Source organism: Schistocerca nitens, chromosome 10 (assembly GCF_023898315.1).
Source record: "Schistocerca nitens isolate TAMUIC-IGC-003100 chromosome 10, iqSchNite1.1, whole genome shotgun sequence".
In the NCBI taxonomy this organism is placed as follows: domain Eukaryota; kingdom Metazoa; phylum Arthropoda; class Insecta; order Orthoptera; family Acrididae; genus Schistocerca; species Schistocerca nitens.
Genome location: NC_064623.1, coordinates 28,482,984 through 28,504,292, shown reverse-complemented (window position 1 = coordinate 28,504,292; position 21,309 = coordinate 28,482,984). Strand labels below are relative to the sequence as shown.

The window sequence follows — 21,309 nt, the reverse complement described above, 5'->3', positions numbered from 1 at the left end:
TCGGCTCATCTGAGGCTAGAATGTAGAACTCGACCTGTATCATTATAACAGAATGAAAACAGTACAAATTACCGATTAAATCACTGAATGCATAGATAAGTCTCCTTATTTAGGTCTCTTGAAGACAATAGCAGGATGGTTAGGAGAAGAAAAAAAAACATGGAAGTAAAATGGTGTGTGCTGTGCATGGTACACTGGATAGTTTCAAAAGTAAATGTTGTGACTCGCCGATCATTCAAAGTGCCGCCGCGCACTTACACACGTCCTCTACATGCGGCACTGTCTGCCAGCCGTGCAGCAGCTGCACCACCTAAGCGGTCAGCCAGCCAGCGGCTGCTAGACTTGGACTCAGTACTCATTCGAATGTTTCTGTGTTCACATGTCTTGCTTGTCAACTTCTTCTGTGACTTATATGTGTTGTGCCGTTTTGAAATGTATGAGTTCACAACTTGACGTTATAACAATTGGCGACGAGGATGGAATTTTTCCTTTTCATCGTTGACCCACAGGTTTCCATGGCTACTGTCGAGCAACTATTGCAAGCTCTCATTGAACAGCAAACGCTTCTAACATCGCCGATTCGCGATTTCGTCACGGTGTCAAATGCTGGGCGTTTCTCGTCGTTGGCTATTCCTCCTTACGACGAGATGGCGGAAGACTGGTCTGATCATGAAAAACGTCTTCGACAGCACTTCTTGGCATTTCGTGTCACGGACGAACAAACATGTAAGTCTCTGTTCCTTTCATAGATTTCACCCCAAATGTATCAGTTGTTGTCGCAATTGGCTCCTTTGAAAGATCCTGCGTCTTTGTCCTTTGCTGAAATGTGCTCACTTCTGTCTGTCTATTTTCAAAAGCAAACGCATGTGGTAGCCTCTCGTGTTGCCTTTTATCGTTGTCAATAACAACCGCATCAATCCTATCACACTTGGGCTGCTGAACTTCACGGCCTCAGTCGAAAGTGTCAATTTGTTACTGATGTTCACAAAGAATCCTATGTCAATTCCATGGTACGGGATGCTATTATCCGGTCGGTGCCTGACAAAGAAGTTCGGCAATGTGCCCTTCAGTTGGCAAATCCGACTCTAGATGAAGTCCTCTCCACCGTGCAGTCTTTTGAAATTTCTCGTGCCGCTGGGGCGCAAATAGAGGCGTGGGGTGATGTCGGGGAAATACAACCTCTGTGCACTGTTGACAACGCGTGCGGTGCGTCCCCGCCGGCCGACGTGGTCGCAGTGCGCTCCCAAGCGCAGCCTCGGCCTAAATGTAAACAACCTGCTAAGAAACTGCAGCAAAACCCCCTGCAACTTCCTTCATGTCCGCGGTGTTTTACGAAACATTCACGCGAGGATTGTCCCCAACGTTGGGCTGTGTGTCACAATTGCAAAAAGAAAGGTCATATGTCTTCCATTTGTAAATCCGACAGTATACATGATGTTCATGAACATGTCGCTGATTCTGATTCTGTGTTGTCTGTCAATTGCACTTCTTTCCTTTCACGGAAGTTATTCCTCACTGTCCAAATCATTGGTCGGGATGTTCGCATGCAGGTGGATACCGGTTCTGCTGCCACTATAATTAATTCTCAGACCTATCTTCAGTTGGGTTCTCCACTCCTATCACCTGTCACTCGGCAATTACGAACGTACAATAAACATAAGATTTCCCTCTTGGGACAATTTGATGCTGAGGTATCTTACAAATCTGTCGTTCGCATTGTTCGACCAGAGTAACACAGAGAATCTTTTTGGTTTCGATGCCTTTCGCGTTTTTGGGTTCTCCATAGATGACTCTGTCAATATTGTCTCTGATGATATTCCTTATGCTCAATTGGATTCCTTGTCGACGACATTTTTGTCCCTTTTTACTCCTGTTTTAGGCCGTGCAAACAATTTTGAAGCTCATATCACGCTCAAACCCACTGCTAGGCCTAAGTTTTTTCGGGCTCGGCCCATTCCTGTGGCCCTTCGTGATCGGGTAAAACGGGAACTGGATCGTCTGACTACTTCAGGGGTCTTGAGTTCCTGTCACTTCCAGTGAGTGGTCCTCTCCTGTCATTGTTGTTGCTAAGCCAAATGGTGATATTCGTCTCTGTGGCGATTTCAAAGCCACTGTAAATGCTCAATGCCTCATCGACACTTACCCTATGCCCCGACCTGAAGAACTGTTCACTAAACTTGCTGGAGGCCAGTACTTTTCTAAAATTGACCTGTCAGAAGCTTATCATCAACTTCCTCTCGACGCTGCTTCCCGACAGTTTCTGGTCCTTAACACGCCTTTCGGCCTCTATCAATATCAACGCTTGCCATTCAGGGTTGCTAGCGCCCCTGCTCTCTTTCAGCGATTCTTGGAACAATTATTGCTCCCTGTCCCCGGGTGTATCAATCACATGGACGACATTGTTGTCACTGGCTCCACCACTGAAGAAAATCTTCAAAATCTCCTCACACTTTTTCATGTCTTACAGACTGCCGGTCTTAAGTGTAATCTTCAGAAATCACAATTTTTTCAGGCATTTATCACGTACTTGGGGTTTCAACTCTCTCGGTATGGTATTCGTCCGCTGCGATCGATGCCCTTCCTCGCCCTACATCTGTTAAGGAACTGCAGGCCTTCCTGGGGAAAATAGCATACTATTACAAGTTCTTACCGTCTGCTGCTTCGGTGGCTCAGCCGTTGCATCGCCTGTCGCATAAAAACGTACCTTTTCGCTGGTACGCATCATGCGATGCGGCTTTCCAGAAATGGAAGACTATGCTGAAACAGGCCCCGTGCCTGGCTACTTCGAACTGGCCAACATCATGCTCTTGCCACGGATGCCTCTCAATACGGGGTCGGTGCAGTCCTTGCGCACCGTTTTTCAGACGGCTCTGAACAATCCATTGCTTATGCCTCCAAAACGCTCACGGATGCCCAACAAAAGTATTCTCAAATTGAAAAAGAAGCTTTGGCCATTATTTATGCTCTTCATAAGTTTGGTGTTTTTCTCTATGGATCTAAATTTCACCTTTCTACGGATCACAAACCGCTTGTTTCCATATTTCATCCATCATCGTCACTTCCCGACAAGGCTGCACACCGCCTCCAGCGTTGGGCTCTTTACTTGTCTCGTTTCAATTATGAGATTCATGCGAATGCTGATGCACTGTCTCGCCTTCCCATGGGTCCTGATCTGGCATTCGATAAGGACGAACTTTTGTGTTTCCATCTGGATGTTGCCGAGCAGCGGGTTGTGGACGGATTCCCCATCACAGGGGACCGGCTGGCGACGGCTACGGGTTCTGACCCTACCCTCTCCTGGGTTTTACGCTGTATTCAGAAGGGTTGGCCAGATCGTCCATCCGCTAAGACTTCTGACCCGTTGCGGAACTACTATGCTTTGCGCTACCGCCTCACAGCTAGGTATGGTGTTATCCTCCTTTCCACCGACAATGCTTCGCCGCGTGTTGTGGTACCTGGGGCTTTGCGTGCTTCGGTCTTGCGCCTCCTTCACCAAGGGCACTGGGGTGTGTCTCGCACGAAATCTCTGGCGCGCCGTCATGTGTACTGGCTCGGCATCGACTCTGAAATAGCACACATGGTCGCTGCCTGTGGCCCTTGTGCGTCACAGGCCACCGCCCCGAAGTCATCTTTGTCACCGTGGCCTTCGCCTGAGATGCCCTGGGAGCGCATTCATGCTGACTTCACGGGACCTTTTTAGGTACTTATTGGCTCCTCGTAATTGATGCCTACTCTAACTTTCCTTTCATTGTCCGTTGCTCGTCGCCTACCACCGCGGCAACCGAAAGTGCTCTCGCCCGCATTTTTTTCTTTGGAAGGCCTTCCCTCTACTCTTGTTACCGATAATGGTCCACAATTTGCCTCTTCCGATTTTGCGGATTTTTGTGCTCGGCACGGCGTTATGCATGTCACGGCCCCTCCGTTCCATCCACAATGAAACAGTGAGGTTGAACGACTTTTTTCTTTGGAAGGCCTTCCCTCTACTCTTGTTACCGATAATGGTCCGCAATTTGCCTCTTCCGATTTTGTGGATTTTTGTGCTTGGCACGGCGTTATGCATGTCACGGCCCCTCCGTTCCATCCACAATGAAACAGTGAGGCTGAATGACTGGTCCGCACATTTAAGGCTCAGATGCGCTTCTCCAGTTTCTGGCTTCTTACCGTTTCACCCCCATGGGCGACCACAGCCCGGCTGAGCTCTTACATGGCCAACAAGCCCCGCACGCTACTTAATCTTCTGCGGCCTTCCACCTCACGGCCGCGGGTGCCTTTGCGTGGCCGGTTCACCGCCGACGGCCTCGTCTGGGTACGGGGATATGGCAGGCGGCCAAAATGGAGACCGTGCCGCATCTTATGACACCGTGGCCTACGCCTGTATGAAATCCAGACGGAAACGGGTGTTGCAGTGCGTCATTCGGACCAGCTTAAGCCTCGTGTGCCAGCAATGCCTGTTGTGAATGCCGCTACACCACCTTCGGCTCTACCTGACACTCGGGATCGTGGCATATCTCATTACTCACAACGCAGCCCTCTCACCGTCATCGCGATGCCAGCACAAGAACGGACGCCACCAGGAGACGTGCCCATGCAGGAACGAGATGACCATCATCTGTCGGAGCAACTATACTCACCTCCTTCTCCTATGGACACGGACACATTGCCCATGTCTCCTGTTATAATAACCGGACTTGCCGCAACGGGCAGATTGGTGCACGGGGCGCCAGCAGATTCGACCCCTCATGTCTCCTGTCATCTCGACCCGTTATCATCGGGGACACTTCCGTCCGTACGGGAAGCCTCCTCCTCAAGACTCTACAGCCAGCCAAACAATGCCTGTGGATGTTAGCAATCTACAGGCCACCTCCATCAAGCCCAGTGAAAAAATTTTGAAGGGGGAAAAAGTGTTGTGACTCGCCGATCATTCAAAGTGCTGCTGCGCAATTACACGCGTCCTCTACATGCGGCACTGTCTGCCAGCCATTCAGCAGCCGCGCCACCTAAGCAGCCACCCAGCCAGCAGCTGCTAGACTTGGACTCAGTGCTCATTCGAATGTTACCATGTTCACATGTTTTGCTTGTCAACTTGCTCTGTGACTTATATGTGTTGTATCATTTTGAAATATATGAGTTCAACTTGATGTTATAACAGTAAACTATCAGTGTATGTGATAAAGGTAGTTTGCAATCATTGTGTGTTAACAGTTTTTAATTATGGTGTTGAGACAAGGGCTATTAATGTGAAAACCGTTTAGTTTTAGTGGCGCTCAACAATCAATGGGAAGATGGATGTTGGAATTGCTAATTGAGACAGGAAGACAAATTGGCCGGGTTGTATACTGGGGCCGGAGGGGTAATTATGACTAAAATGAAATGATAATGGGTGGGACATTCATCCAGGCTAATAGATTGTACGTGGATGAAGAAAGTTTTTTATATATTCAAACACGTAAGAAAATATCAAAATCAAGACCTAATGGAAGATTGGTGAACATGCCAAAACAACTTGGATGTGTATAGGTTAAGACCACAATGCTTTAGAGAATTTAGGGGAGGCCAGTAACATGCAGTGGACTCCATATTGGGAATGAAGTCATGATGATGATGATAGGTAGATAGATAGATGATAGATAGATAGATAGATAGATGCTCATATACAAATCAACTAAATTATTAATATGTAGTGTATGCCTTGATAAAATGTGTTACCTTCTTTATTGAGACACTCAGCATTCTAACAAGATATTATGAATGATTAGTACTTACCAAACAGATAAGATAATAACATTTTAATGCTAGACCTGTCATATTTTGAACCGAAGGAAACATACTCTCACTATGATGTCAGTCATATGACAGACTGATGAAAACTTCCCTTGCTCCGAGATCAAACAAAAATATTGAGCCACTTAATATTATCAAGAATGAATTATAAAATATAATACCAGATGCCAGATTTTAAGTTTCTTTGATCTTTCATTTCTTCGCTGTATAACAATGTGTTTTGAGTACAAAGTCCCCATAAATAAAGTTTCAGTTTCAAAATGCTGTAGAAAGAGAACCACTGCTTAAAATTAGATCAAATTTGAACCACGTAATATTGACAGAGGGCGAAATATCGTGGAATGAAAAACATTTAATGAAAATTTTATCGATAGATGGCACTGCAAGCATCTTAACATAAATGGGATCGACCACAAATGACAGATGAATCGCAATATCACAGCTATGGTTCGAGTTACACATTATACCACCAGTACTGTTAAATGTGTCTGATTGTGTAAGTTCAGCAGTCAACAGTTGTGCACTGTTATTTAGGTAAGCCCATCCACCATGGCAAGGTCATACCACATTGGGTGGAAAAAAACGGTTTTTAGTTGTCCTGAAGCCAGAAACCACATGAAAAGCAAAATGACATCGGTTTTTAATTGTCCTGGAACCAAAAACTACTTAAAAATTGAGAGTATGTTGGTTTTTAATTTTCCTGGAACTAAAAACTGCTTAGAAAGTGAAACGGCATCAATTTCTAATTTTTGTGAGACTGGCACAAGATGTGTTCAGTATGCTGTCCACTGCTCTCTGCCATAAGTTGAAATCGAGAAACAACATGCCCCACAACAGATCAGAGTGTCTTGGAGGTTATGTTGAGAATGTGCTGTGCAGTGTGTACATTCACTTAAGCTACATTCATAACTGGAGTACTGAAAGCAACATCTTTCAAGTAAACTCACAGTCAGAAGTCACAGAGATTGAGATCGGATGATCAGCTGATCTGGACAGCCTGGCTGTAGAGAAATGACGACCGATAATTCTAGCATTTCCAAAATGTCTCTGCAGCAGCCACTTCACTGACTGCAATATGCAAAGGAGCACCATCTTGCATAAAAATGATCCTACCCATACACCACACTGTTGAAGGTTTGGAATGACATTGGTGAGCAAAAGACTTGTAGCATTTATCAGTGACAGTACGAGTAACAGGACCCACGGGACTAATCTCCTCGAAAAATTCAGTCGTGTGACAAGTAATGCCGTCATCCCACACTACAGAGTCATCTTTGCAGAAGGAAGTAGTACCAGTTGCTGCGTGTGCAGATTTTCCATTGCCTATATTTTTCCATTCTATGTATTGACTTGTCCTTGCAGGTGGAAATGGGTTTCGTCTGTCCACAGAATGTTCCACAACCATTCGTTGTTCACTTCCGTGTGAGTAAGAAATTCCACAGTGAACATTTGACTTGCTGGCATGTCAGCAGGAAAGAACTTGTGAACATGGTTGATTTGGTACGGATAGCAATACAGGTTGTTTTCTAGGATTTTATGCACCATGCATGTGCAATGTTCGGGAAATTTCCCATGCACTGCATGTTTGCACATCACTGCTTGAGCCCTCCTGCAGTGCTGCAGCCGCATCTTTGACAGGTATCAGATCATCTACTTTCCTCCCTCTGCTACATTGTATTTTCTAATTTTGTAATCATTTTCTCTAGACCCTTAGTAGACTTTGGACCGATGCCTTTTTGTATACCCTTGAGTGTATGGAATGTCTGCAGGGCTACTGGCACACAGTCACTGTTCTTGTAAAAGAGCCTTACCAGTGGAGCGCGATCCTTCACGGAGACAGCCGTGTTGGGGATCTCAGATGCAGATTGAGGAACAGGTGTATGCCACGTGTCTGTTGGTGCACATATTCTGACAATTACAGTGCATGTATTGGTCAAATTTTTGTTAGCTTTTTCATGTTCCATAATGGTTCCCTCTGCGTCAGTAATATATATGCTGTTCAAGTTTGACATCCTTATGAGCAGTGGTTCTCTTACTACAGCATTTTGAAACTGTAACTTCAATTATGGACACCCCGTATTTTAATATACAAATACACATTTATTGAAATGAAGAATCCCGAACTATTAATTTGTTTTCTGTTTCTCAACGATTGATAATGAAATGAAATAATAAAATTACACTATTTCTAAAACAAACACACACACAGAGAGAGAGAGAGAGAGAGAGAGAGACATTAGATACTGCGAAAACGCATTTGTTATTGTTAACCATAACAGGATGTTCCTTTCCCAAGTGGAGATGAAGCAGTATGTACTCCTGTTTACCACATAAAATTATTTCTATATTTTATGTGAAAAGTAATAATGTGAGAATAATTCATATGTTAAAACGTGAAAATTGACAGAAATATGTACTCTTATAGTAGCCAGTGGTAGACCTAAGTCAAGGTCCAAAAGAACAATGATAAATGTTTACATCATTGTGTGACATCTGGTCACGTGTGTCTGATCACTAACCCATTTTTTTCCGTATTGTATTTTACTTTAAGATGCTACGGACATAAGATGCACCATAATTTTTAAGCAGTTATTTAAAAAAATAACATTTTTACAATTTTTATTATTAGATTTCAGAACAAGACCAACAAAAAATTCTTTGTTTATAAAACCGAACTGACCTTTAAAATCCCTGAAAATAGTCATCTGAACTTTATTCTTCTTCTTCTTCTTCTTCTTCTTCTTCTTCTTCCCCTACATGTATAAGATGGTCTTCACTGCCATCAATAGCGTCACTTATGCCGCACTTAATTGAAAGATTTAACAATTTTGTCTTATCTCACTTTAGACGACGACTGTTTTATACACTGACAAGCTTGTTTGGTTATAGGTCATTTTAACGCTACCTTCAGCATGAATTCATGATGGGTTTCATCCCTCATTCATTTGTTCCATTCCTCTCTGATATGCACTTTAAATGGTTTATTTATCGAGACATTGAGAGTTTGTAATTGTGAAGTAAGTCCTCTCCAAATAACAGCAACCTCTGTATTTCCCTGTCTCAATTTATCTTTCACAGAATTTTTCAAATGACTACTGAACTGATCTAGTACAAGAAGAGAACTCTGCTTCAGTATGTTGCACCTTTTCTTGTCTTGCGCATTCTGTTAATCCATAATTTCATACCAGCCTCATCCATCCAACCCTTTTCGTGTACGTGAACACCACCATCTGGTGTATTTCAGAAGGTTTTACGCATGAAAATGATCATTGGATTAAGTTTCGTACCGCCAGCACAGCATGAAGGGACAACAGTGTAGTGCATTTTTTCGTGCCCACTTGTTTTTATAGCTACAGTTTTAGCACCTTTCATGGCAATACTTATGTTACTCAGCACATTAAATGTCGGAGGACTGTCATTCGTATTCACTATTTTGCATAGTTCTATACTTACTGCTTTTCTTTCAATGTTGAATATCCTTGTGGCATTTTGTGAGAGATTTTTGCTCGCATGCTTCATAAACCTGTAGCACCAACCATTTCCACCCTTAAAGTCTGTAAAGTTCAACTGTAGTGCTAGCTTATGTGCGTGTATTTGTATTATTTTTGTTTTAATTCCATTGCCATTTTGATAGTGTCCGTGAATCCGTTTCAGTATGTCAGCTTTTAGTTTTGGCCATGTTACATTCACTCCCCTATTTGCACATTTAGTCTTCCTTTTTTTTTTTTTTTTTTTTTTTTTTACTAGCCCGCCAATCACATTTGGTTTTATTTGTTAGTGGAGGACCCAAATGCTGCCCAGCTTCTCTTTTTCCGCGTTCTTCTGCATATGCTATTACTTTCAATTTATAGCACACATCTTTTTTCATTACGAACCTAGCTGGTAAAAAAAAAATATTGTACTGTTACCGATCTCACAAATTGCTTTCAGTTCGAGTTCACTGGCACCGTAGACTGTAATGACGCATCATAGGCTAGACAGTGTTCTGGATTTGTGTTGGTGGGGCTGGAGGGAGACAGTGTCAGCAAGCTTGTGAATCCCCGTAGCTCATGTTTGTCACATCAGTGCACTGCTGGTGCCAATTGAATCCATTGTTGGCATATAGAGAAAGGTTTCCTGGGGCATCAAATATATGGCAGTTTTTAGGACTGGTGGGAATTTTAAATCAAACACTGGACATTTTTATATTAGTTTCAAATATAAGAAGCACCTGAATTTTAGAGGCAGTTTTCTGAAGGAAAAAAGTGTGTCTTGTAGTTAATAAAACACGGTATGGCACAGAGGATTCTGTACATCAGTGTCTAAATACTTTTTCAGCAAGGATTCCTTGTACCCAACTATCAGTCATTCCCTTTCCTGTTCCGCATGCAAAGGAAGAGCCGGAAAAACAATTGTGAATTTTAAAATTTTCCCGGCGAATTGACTGTTCAAACAAATTTCGGGCTTGCAGCCGGTCGTTGTTCAATACTTCGCACGATATTTCAACTGGGCACCTGCCAGCCATCTTCAGGTGAGCCGTCGCAAACAGGCGAAAACGTCCTCCGTTCCGCAATTTATAGCGTACTGTAAGTATTCTGCGCATGCGTCGAAAACTTGATAGTTGAACCACACTGTCCACCGGCAGCGCCCTCGCTGGTGGAATAGCGAAACTCGGTCGCCCTCTGCGTTGCCGTTTGCCACGGCCGTCGACGCACTCTGTCGTCTTCGATTTGAGCAAAACGTGGAGATGATGGGATTCCATGCACTGTCCAGCTGGTAGCCACTGTCACGGTTTAACAGATTTTCCGCCAGTCGTATTTCTACGGATTCTTTAATAATGGAGTCCCAGAAAGACGTTGCTGTGGGCAAAATCATTGTTTTCTCATACTCCATTGAATGTCCAGTAGAAATACAATGTTCAGCAATAGCGGACTTGCTTGGCTGCAAAAGGCGGTTGTAGCGTTGATGTTCACTGCAGCGTTCTTTCACGGTGCGTGTGGTTTGACCTATGTAAGCCATACCACATTGGCACGGTATCTTGTAAATTCCGGCCTTTCGTAGTAACAGATTGTCCTCAATTGATCCCACAAGGTCCGCAATCTTCGATGGTGGGCGGAAAACCACTTTTACCTGAAAATTTCGGAAGATTCTTGCTATTTTAAACAAAGTGTTGCCAATGAAACGAAGAAAAGCTAAAGATTGTTCCGGCATGTTCTCCTCTTTATTCACTTCCTGCTTCTTAGTTTTAACTGTTAGTGCCCTGTTAATCTGCTGGATGGAATACCCATTTTCGCTGAATATTGTCTTTAGATAGGAGAGTTCTTGAGGTAAGCTATCTAGATCTGAAACAGTATGAGCTCTATGAACAAGATTTTTTAAGCAAACTCGTGGTTTGCGATGGGTGATGGCAACTCGATGCTTGCAGGTACAAATCAGTATGAGTGGGTTTCCGGTAAACTGAATGCCCTAGAGAACCATCATTCTTCCTTCAAACCAGCACATTCAAGAAAGGCAAACAACCATCTTTCTCTATTTCCATGGTGAACAGGATGTTGCTATGAATGGAGTTGAGGTGATGTAGAAACTCCATTAATTTATCTTCTCCATGAGATCACACTATAAAAGTGTCATCCACATACTGCCAAAAAACTGTTGGCTTCAGGGCAGCTGATTCAAGTGCTCTCTCTTCAAAATCCTCCATAAAAAGGTTGGCCACCAAAGGAGACAGGGGACTACCCATGGCGACACCGTCAGTCTGTTCAAAATATTGTTGATTAAACATAAAATAAGATGAGGAAAGAGCCTGCCTGAACAAAACAGTGATATCAACAGGAAACATGTTACCAATCAGTGTCAAAGAATCTGCAAGAGGAACTTTTATAAAAAGTGAGACCACATCAAAACTTACTAGAAGGTCTACACTGCTAAGATGAAGAGGCCCCAGGCTATTGATAAAATCAGCTGAGTTTCGTATGTGATGTGAGCACTTGCCTATGAAAGGTCTCAGTAATGAAGCAAGATGTTTAGCTAAATCATACGTAGGAGCTCCAATGTTGCTCACTTTTGGATGTGGAGAAGACCCTCTTTATGAATCTTTGGAAGGCCATACAGTCTTGGAGGTACACAACCATGTGGTCTTAATCTCTTGATGGTCTCTTGCGGTAAGGAGCAGGAATTTAATAGTGCTGAAGTTTTTCGTAGCACACGTCCTGTAGGATCGTAATCAATAAAGAGGGTCTTCCTCTGCGTCCAATAGTAAGCAACATTGGAGCTCCTACGTATGATTTAGCTAAACATCTCGCTTCCTTACTGAGACCTTTCGTAGGCAAGTGCTCACATCACATACGAAACTCAGCTGATTTTATCAATAGACTGGGGGCTCTTCGTCTTAGCAATGTAGACCTTCTAGTAAGTTTTGATGTGGTCTCACTTTTTACAAAAGTTCCTCTTGCAGAATCTTTGACACTGATTGGTAACAGGTTTCCTGTTGATATCACTGCTTTGTTCAGGCACGCACTTTCCTCAACTTATTTTATGTTTAATCAACAATATTTTGAACAGACTGACGGTGTCGCCATGGGTAGTCCCCTGTCTCCTTTGGTGGCCAACCTTTTTATGGAGGATTTTGAAGAGAGAGCGCTTGAATCAGCTGCCCTGAAGCCAACAGTTTTTTGGCGGTATGTGGATGACACTTTCATAGTGTGACCTCATGGAGAAGATAAATTAATGGAGTTTCTACATCACCTCAACTCCATTCATAGCAACATCCTGTTCACCATGGAAATAGAGAAAGATGGTTGTTTGCCTTTCTTGAATGTCCTGGTTTGAAGGAAGAATGATGGTTCTCTAGAGCATTCAGTTTACCGGAAACCCACTCATACTGATTTGTACCTGCAAGCATCGAGTTGCCATCACCCATCGCAAACCATGAGTTTGCTTAAAACACTTGTTCATAGAGCTCATACTGTTTCAGATCTAGATAGCTTACCTCAAGAACTCTCCTATCTAAAGACAATATTCAGCTAAAATGGGTATTCCATCCAGCAGATTAACAGGGCACTAACAGTTAAAACTAAGAAGCAGGAAGTGAATAAAGAGGAGAACATGCCGGAACAATCTTTAGCTTTTCTTCGTTTCATTGGCAACACTTTGTTTAAAATAGCAAGAATCTTCCGAAATTTTCAGGTAAAAGTGGTTTTCCGCCCACCATCGAAGATTGCGGACCTTGTGGGATCAATTGAGGACAATCTGTTACTACGAAAGGCCGGAATTTACAAGATACCGTGCCAATGTGGTATGGCTTACATAGGTCAAACCACACGCACCGTGAAAGAACGCTGCAGTGAACATCAACGCTACAACCGCCTTTTGCAGCCAAGCAAGTCCGCTATTGCTGAACATTGTATTTCTACTGGACATTCAATGGAGTATGAGAAAACAATGATTTTGTCCACAGCAACGTCTTTTTGGGACTCCATTATTAAAGAATCCGTAGAAATACGACTGGCGGAAAATCTGTTAAACCGTGACAGCGGCTACCAGCTGGACAGTGCACGGAATCCCATCATCTCCACGATTTTCTCAAATCGAAGACGACAGAGTGCGTCGACGGCCGTGGCAAACGGCAACGCAGAGGGCGACCGAGTTTCGCTATTCCACCAGCGAGGGCGCTGCCGGTGGACAGTGGGGTTCAACTATCAAGTTTTCGACGCATGCGCAGAATACTTACAGTACGCTATATATTGCGGAGCGGAGGACGTTTCCGCCAGTCTGCGACGGCTCACCTGAAGATGGCTGGCAGGTGCCCAGTTGAAATATCGTGCGAAGTATTGAACAATGACCGGCCGCAAGCCCGAAATTTGTTTGAACGGAAAAACAATTGTCTATATACCTCCAAATGAGGCCCGATTTCTATTGTCTTGTTCTCACAGCACTTATGTGAACAGTACATGGGGGACACTAGAATGCAGAAGAAGGCTGGTTCTGTAAAGTTTCTCAGTAGGGTTTTGTGAAAAGAACATTATCTCCTATCTGGGGAGTCCCATTTGAGTTTCTGGAGCTCTGAATTGGTTCGATGTCTTTCTTTGATCCGACCTGGTACGGGTCCCAAACACTCAAGCAGCACTCAAGAATAGGTCACACAAATGTTCTGTATGCGCTCTGTTTTATACGAGGGCCGTTCAGAAAGTAACCTCCGGTTGATTTAAAAAAATACACCAACTTAAATAAAAATATTTTAATATATACATCTTACAACTACATCTTTGCACTATTTTTCTACATAGTCTCCATAGCGATTGAAGCACTTATCGTATCTCTTCACAAGCTTTGAAATCCCTTCTGCATAAAAATCACCCGCTTGTGCCTGGAGCCAGCCTGTGACCGCATCTTTGAGCTCTTCGTCGTCATCAAACCGCTGTGACCCGAGCCATTTCTTCAAATGCATGAAGAGGTGATAATCACTTGGCGCCAGGTCTGGGCTGTAAGGTGGATGGTTGATAACGTCCCACTTGAAGGACTCAAGAAGGGCCGTTGTTCTGCGAGCAGAGTGAGGACGGGCATTATCGTGCAAAAAAACGATACCGGAAGTCAGCATACCACGGCGTTTGTTCTGTATAGCCCTTCGTAACTTTTTTATTGTTTCACAGTACACGTCTTGATTAATGGTCGTACCACGTTCCATGAATTCAACCAACAACACCCCTTTGGCATCCCAAAACACCGTTGCCATCAGTTTTCTGGCAGAAAAATCTTGCGAGGCTTTTCTTGGTTTGGTAGGCGAATTTGAATGTGCCCACATCTTTGATTGTTCTTTTGTCTCAGGGTTCACGTACTTAATCCAGGTTTCGTCACCGGTCACGATTCTGTTTAACAATGGTTCTCCTTCGTCCTCATAACGTGACAGAAAGTCTAATGCAGAGGCCATTCTTTGAGTTTTGTGGTGGTCGGTAAGAATTTTGGGCACCCATCGTGCACAGAACTTACGGTAACCCAATCTTGCTGTCACTATCTCGTACAAGAGAGTCTTAGAAATCTGTGGAAAACCAGTAGACAACTCCGACATTGAGAAACGTCGATTTTCACGAACTTTTGCATCAACTGTCTGAACGAGTTCGTCAGTCACCAATGATGGTCTACCACTCCTCTCTTCATCATGAACGTTTTCTCGTCCACTTTTAAATAAACGTACCCATTCACGGACAACTCCTTCACTCATAACTCTTGGTCCGTACACGGCACAAAGCTCACGATGAATAGCTGCTGCAGAATATCCTTTGGCTGTAAAAAACCTTATGACAGCACGCACTTCACATTTGGCGGGGTTTTCTATTGCAGCACACATTTCAAACTGCCACAAAAACTAAACTAGCGCAGGTACGACGTTCACTCGACCACGGCTTGATGCCGACTGACCTGTTGAGTGTGTGAACGCACAGATGGCGTCGCTACTCCCCCCACAACCCGCACTGTGACCAATCAGAGGTTACTTTCTGAACCGCCCTCGTAGATAAGTTGCACTTTCTTAGAATTCTTCTAATAAACCAAAGTCGACCATTGATCTTCCCAGCAGCCGATTTATGTGCTCGTCCCATTTCGTGTTGCTTTCCAACATTACGTCTACACATTTAATTAGCGAGACAGTGTCGAGCAGCACACCACTAATTCTGTATTTGAACATTGCAGGATTGTTTTTCCTATTAATCTCCATTAACTTACATTTTTCCACATCTATAGGAAACTGTCGTTCATTACACCAAATAGAAATGCTATCCAAGTTATCTTGTATCTTCCCACAGTCAACAATGACACTTTCCTGTAACTACACTGACACGAGCAGTTGCAAATTGCTGCTCAACCTTTCTGTCGGATCATTTATGTATAAAGACGACATGAGAGATCCTAATCACGCTTCACTGGAGTACTACTGACGATACCCTTGTCTCTGACAAACACTCGCCGTCCAGAGTAACGCACAGTTGTCTATTACTTAAGGAGTCTTTGAGCCACTCACATATCTGAGAACTTATTCCATATTCACAGGCCTCTGTTAATAGACTACTATACTGTCATAGTAGGAGGAGAGGTGATACTCCTACGTAGCGCGTCCCAGGTGGCTGTTTACTGGCTGACTTGAGTGAAATAAAATAGCTCTCGCGGACCAAACACACCCTCTGCAGTTAACAGCCGTAGTTGTAAATCGGAGCTTGCTCCAACTGAGGTTGACAACCTTCGAAAGTCAAAAATGGAAAGGTCTTTTAGGAAAAAAATTCCACCGTCCTGCTCAAAAAGGCAGGAAAATGTTACATCGGGTTCGATGGGTAGTCAACTAGAAGACAGCAACGAATCGGAGCATTTGCAACCATCCAAATGCACACTAAAACACAAAAAGAAGATTAAACATGAGCAAATAAATTATATAGCAACACACAACATAAACTCACTACTTCAGACCGGAAAACTCGAGGAGCTCACAGATGAACTAAATAAACAAAAAATTTTATTAACAGGGATCCGAGAAATGAGAAACAGCACAGAGGACCCATTCGAATCACACGGATACAGAATTTATAATGGGAAACCGGGACCGAGGGCAATGAAACGATGTCCTCAGTTTGGAACAGGGTTTTTAGTAAACATAAAAATAATAGATTCAGTAACGGATTTCCAAGCAGTATCACCAAGAATTGCGACTCTAAGCTTTAAAACAATGAATAAAACCTATACAATAATAAATGCTCATGCCCCAACAAATGAAAAAAATTATCTAACAAAAACAAAGGAAGAGGTAGGTAAATTTTTGGACCTTCTAGAACAAACTGTGAACAGAGTAAATAAAAAGAACGTAAAAATCTTATTGGGGGATTTCAATGCTCAGTTGGGAAAAGAAAGGAAATATAAAGATATAACTGGAAAATGGAGTCCACATAAATTTACGAACAAAAATGGTCAAACACTAGTAGAACTCTGCAGAGAACACAACCTTATATCTAAATTGACATACTTTAAGAGGAAGCCAAGTAAACTTAAAACATGGAAACATCCAGACTGGAGGAAGGGCGAGTGGCAGCTAGACCATGTCTGTATGGACAAAAATTTTCATAAGGAGATCCACAATGTTAAAGTACTGAGAGGAGTAGACACAGGCTCAGACCATTATATGGTTAAAATTAAAATCAAATTCACTCCGTTAAAGAAGAGGAACAGAAAAACTAATAAAATGAAAAGGAGAATTGACCCACATCAGCTAATTAAAAATAATAAGTACCAACAAACAACACAAACCATCAAATTAACAGATGATCAAGAACAACTAGTGCCTAATCTTAAAAAAGAAGCAGAGAATCTAGCTCCCTTGAACCCACGAAGGAAACATGCGTGGTAGACATCAGAATGTGACAAATTCCATGAAGATAGACACCAAGCATGGTTAAAGTTTCAAACACATAAAACTGAAGAAAATGCCATCAACCTAAAAAATGAAAGAAAAAAATTCACTCAAAATATTAGAAGAATCAAGAGAGGATTTCATAAAGATATTATAAACTCTATAGAAGGTAATTATCATAAAACAAACTCCAGGAACTACTATAAAATCTTTGGGAAACAGCTACAACAATATGAGGCCCCTACACTAATACTGAAAGATGAAGATGGAAGAATGACACACAGTAACAAGGAAAATGCAGAAATCATGGCAAAAGCATTTAACAAACTTCTGAATTGCGAGGAACCCAAGGAACCCTTGCAAATCAACATAAATACCCCAATAAAAACCAAACCTAACAAACTAGACCCTCCAACTTTCCAAGAAGTAGAAAAAATTCTTAAAGCACAAAAAAATTGTAAGGCATGTGGAGAAGATCAGGTTTCTGCTGAAATGTGGAAATATGCAAGTGACACAGTCAAGACGTCCTTACACATGGCTCTAACAAAAATTTGGGTAACAGAACAATTTCCCAAACATTGGACCACAGCTAACATCTACCCACTACACAAAAATGGAGATAAGAGCAACCCAGACAACTACAGAGGAATCTCTCTCCTAGATTGCACATACAAAATTCTATCCAAGATCCTATATGAAAGAATCAGTTAGCAATTAGAACAGGAGTTAGGGGAATATCAGGAAGGTTTCAGACCATGGAGAAGCTGTGCAGAGCGGATAATTAGTTTAAAATTGATTATGGCATACTACAAGAAACGGAACAAACCTCTGGCAATAACATTTGTAGATTTTAAGAAGGCATATGACTGTCTTCACAGACCTTCAGTATTAAAAATTTTAAGAAATCTAGGACTCCATCCAAAACTAATTAAAATAATACAACTCACTCTAACCAACACCAAATCAAAAGTGAAGTTTAGAGGAGAAATTTCGGAACCATTCCTCATAAAAACAGGCTTAAGACAGGGTGACTGCCTATCACCATTACTGTTCAACTGTGCACTGGAATACATAATGAGAGAATGGTACAAGGACAATCCAAAGAGGATAAGAATTGAAAGTGCAAAAGATGATATTAGCTTAAACTGCTTGGGATTCGCTGATGATCTTGCTCTCCTAGCCAACACCGTTCGAGAAGCCAGGCAACAAGTGAAATCACTATAAGAAATAGCAGAGAAAGTAGGCCTTAGAATATCATTTGGAAAAAACGGAGATTTTGCTAACTGATCCTCCACTTGCAAACAAAATTACAATAGGAGAACAGGAAATCAAAATTGTTGATAAATTTAAATATTTAGGCGAAATAATAACATACAATCTAAATGAGAAGCCATCATGGCAGAATAGAATAAAAATACTGAACTACGCAAATTACATTACCAAAACTACATACAACAAAAAAAGCCTATCTATAGATGCAAAATTAAAACTCTATAAAACAGTTACACAACCAGAAATAACGTATGCAGCTGAAACTATCTTCAAAACAACTAATACAGCAGAAATTGACAGAATACTAAAAATAGAAAGAAGAATAATTGGGACATGTATAAATAAACAGTATAAAATAAATGGACATTGGAGAATAGCATCAAATGAAACAGTATATAAGAAAATAGAACCAGTCATGAGCACAATCAGGAAGAAATGCATCTCAGTCTTTGGACATCTGATGAGAACTCCAGAAAACAGAATTAGTAAAAAAATAATACAAAAATTGTGGAATAGCAAAAGCGACTTTAAATGGATCGCAGAAATTAAGGAAGATATAAAAGAACTTCAAATTACAGTAGATGACCTAAAAAACAAGACAGAGAAAACCAGAATACTGCAAGACCCGCAAACCAGACTACAAATGAAAATCAATAAAAGGAGTACAGGAAGAGTGGTCTCAGATGAAGAAAGAAAGAAAATATCTGAAGGAATGAAGAAATATTGGGCAGACAGAAGAGCAAAACACCTTTCATTTAAGAATAGACTAATAATTATATTACCTAAATATCATATTAAGTTATTGTCGAACCAAATTGTATCCCTGTGTAACAACTTGTTTAGAACTTTGTATTTTTGACTAGAGTGGTCCAATGAAGGCCATAAAATAAATAATAATAATAATATTAATATTAAGACTACTGTGGGGCAGCGTGTGAAACACTTTCGAGCCTGTTGGCTCTCATCCAGGTTTTGCAGGATATCGTGCAAGGAAAGCGAAAGGTGAGTTTCACACAAGTGATGCTTTCTAAATCTGCAGTGATTTGTGGACAGAAGCTTCCCTGTCACAAGGAAGTTTATTATATTAAAACTTAGAATATGCTCAGGTATTGGGCAGCAAAGCAGTTTTAACCCTTTCATTGCAACAGACATGATTTCTGCATTCTGTGCTGAGGTGGCTTTGTTGCGACTGTGCTGCTGCTTGTGCTCAGAAACGGCATTCCAGCTGCTATGAAATACTCGCCATCCAGTTTCAAGAAAACTATTTGCTAAAAAATTTGATTTTTGCACTTCTTACAGTTTGGTATCTTTTCTCGATAAAGGACTGAATTTCTTTTTGTTATTCATCTTCGTTACTTTGCTGCACCAGATTAGGTAAAACATTGCATGAGATTTTAAAGAGTTTGCAGAGGTAAAAATGCATAGCGTCGGTTTGCACATCGTTTAGTTTGTACATTGCAGTATGTGAAGTGTAGGTAAGATATCGAAATTTTAAGTAAAATTGAAAGCAGAACAATACCTCATTTCATTTTTGAGTTATTAATTTTTGTATCTGGCAGATGGTCACACACGATGTGGCAATTTCCGTATCTGCGCACAAGGAATTGTGTGGTCATCATAATCTTCATACTTCATAAACAGTTCAAGATATAAAAATGAAGTTTTGTTGCAAATGAATAAAAATGAAGTTTTGTTGCAAATGAATAAAAATGAAGTTTTGTTGCAAATGATAGCACAAAAAGAGGCACATGTTGTGTAAATACTTGAATATTTTTTTATTCACCAAGATATGGAAGTAACTCGTTTGCAGCAGTGAGACTTTGGTGGCTCAGGATGAATACAGACGTCAGCAGCACTGTAGGAAAACCCGAGTGGCATGGTTATGCACATCCACAGCACCTGTAGAACATGGAGCAGGACATATCTATACATCCACAGCAGCAAGAGGGTTAAGGATGTCAGTCTGTAATTTTGCGGATTTGTTCTTTAATCCGTCTCATATACAGGACTCATCTGTGTTTTTTTCCAGTCATTTGTGACCACACTGAACAACTACTATTGGTGTTATTGAGTTAACTAATGGGTATTGGTGTCACATATTGTCTGAATGAAAAGGTTTGCTCCTCTGATCCTTGGTTCTGAGTGACCTGTCACTCTTTTGCTACCAACCCCAACCTATCTGTTTTACTCCCTGAAGAAGAAATTAACATTTCTGAAAGCAAGGATATTTTTTGTGCTTTTGTACATATGCCTATTGGCAGTGCTTAGAATTTCACTTTCTAAATTTACTACACTGTCTCCTTGTATCTAATAACTGTTCTGAAACCTTAAGTAATAGGTAACATTTTTAATTCCAGATGCCTTCACGCCAAATTTTGTGGAGCTGTTGTCTGAAGATGTGGAAGACAACCTGAGACGGCTGAAGGAGGCGGGTGTCACATTCCCATTTGGTGAGAGCTGTAGCAGGACTTTTCTGCTTAAAATCTAATGAAGCTTGACACTGTGTAAGAGTCCATTCTTTCGCTCCTTAGCAATGTGCACGACTGTCTGGACATTACTTGTGTCATTAACAGTGTTCTCTTTTGTGACTGCATACTGCTTCAGATGGCCACAGTTCTTATGAGGCATGTATTTCAGGACAAAGTGGCTTGTTGCTGATTTTGTGTGTGTGAGAGAGTATTTCCCATGTTTAAATTTGAAGGCTTTCTGGTGGTATACTGTTGGCTATTAAAACTGCTATGCCAGGAAGAATAAGAATAACAAACAACAAATTTTTATTTATTGTGCTTGTATAGTACAGCTGGAAGAACACATGGTTAAATTTCTAGGTATGATCATACAGTGTAGGCTTTCATGATGAGTACTGATTCCACTTGAACCGTTTAGGCTCC

General features: G+C 41.7%; 1 protein-coding gene across 2 annotated transcripts in view; it reads left to right on the top strand.

Annotated features, from left to right (window-relative positions):
* LOC126210067 (inositol-tetrakisphosphate 1-kinase-like) overlaps nt 1–21,309 on the top strand; it is a 123,776-nt gene that overhangs the window by 33,478 nt on the left and 68,989 nt on the right. For both annotated transcript variants that reach the window (XM_049939187.1, XM_049939188.1), the window contains one exon: nt 20,776–20,868. In XM_049939187.1, the coding sequence (XP_049795144.1) occupies nt 20,776–20,868 (93 nt within the window). The remainder of the gene's footprint in view (nt 1–20,775; nt 20,869–21,309) is intronic.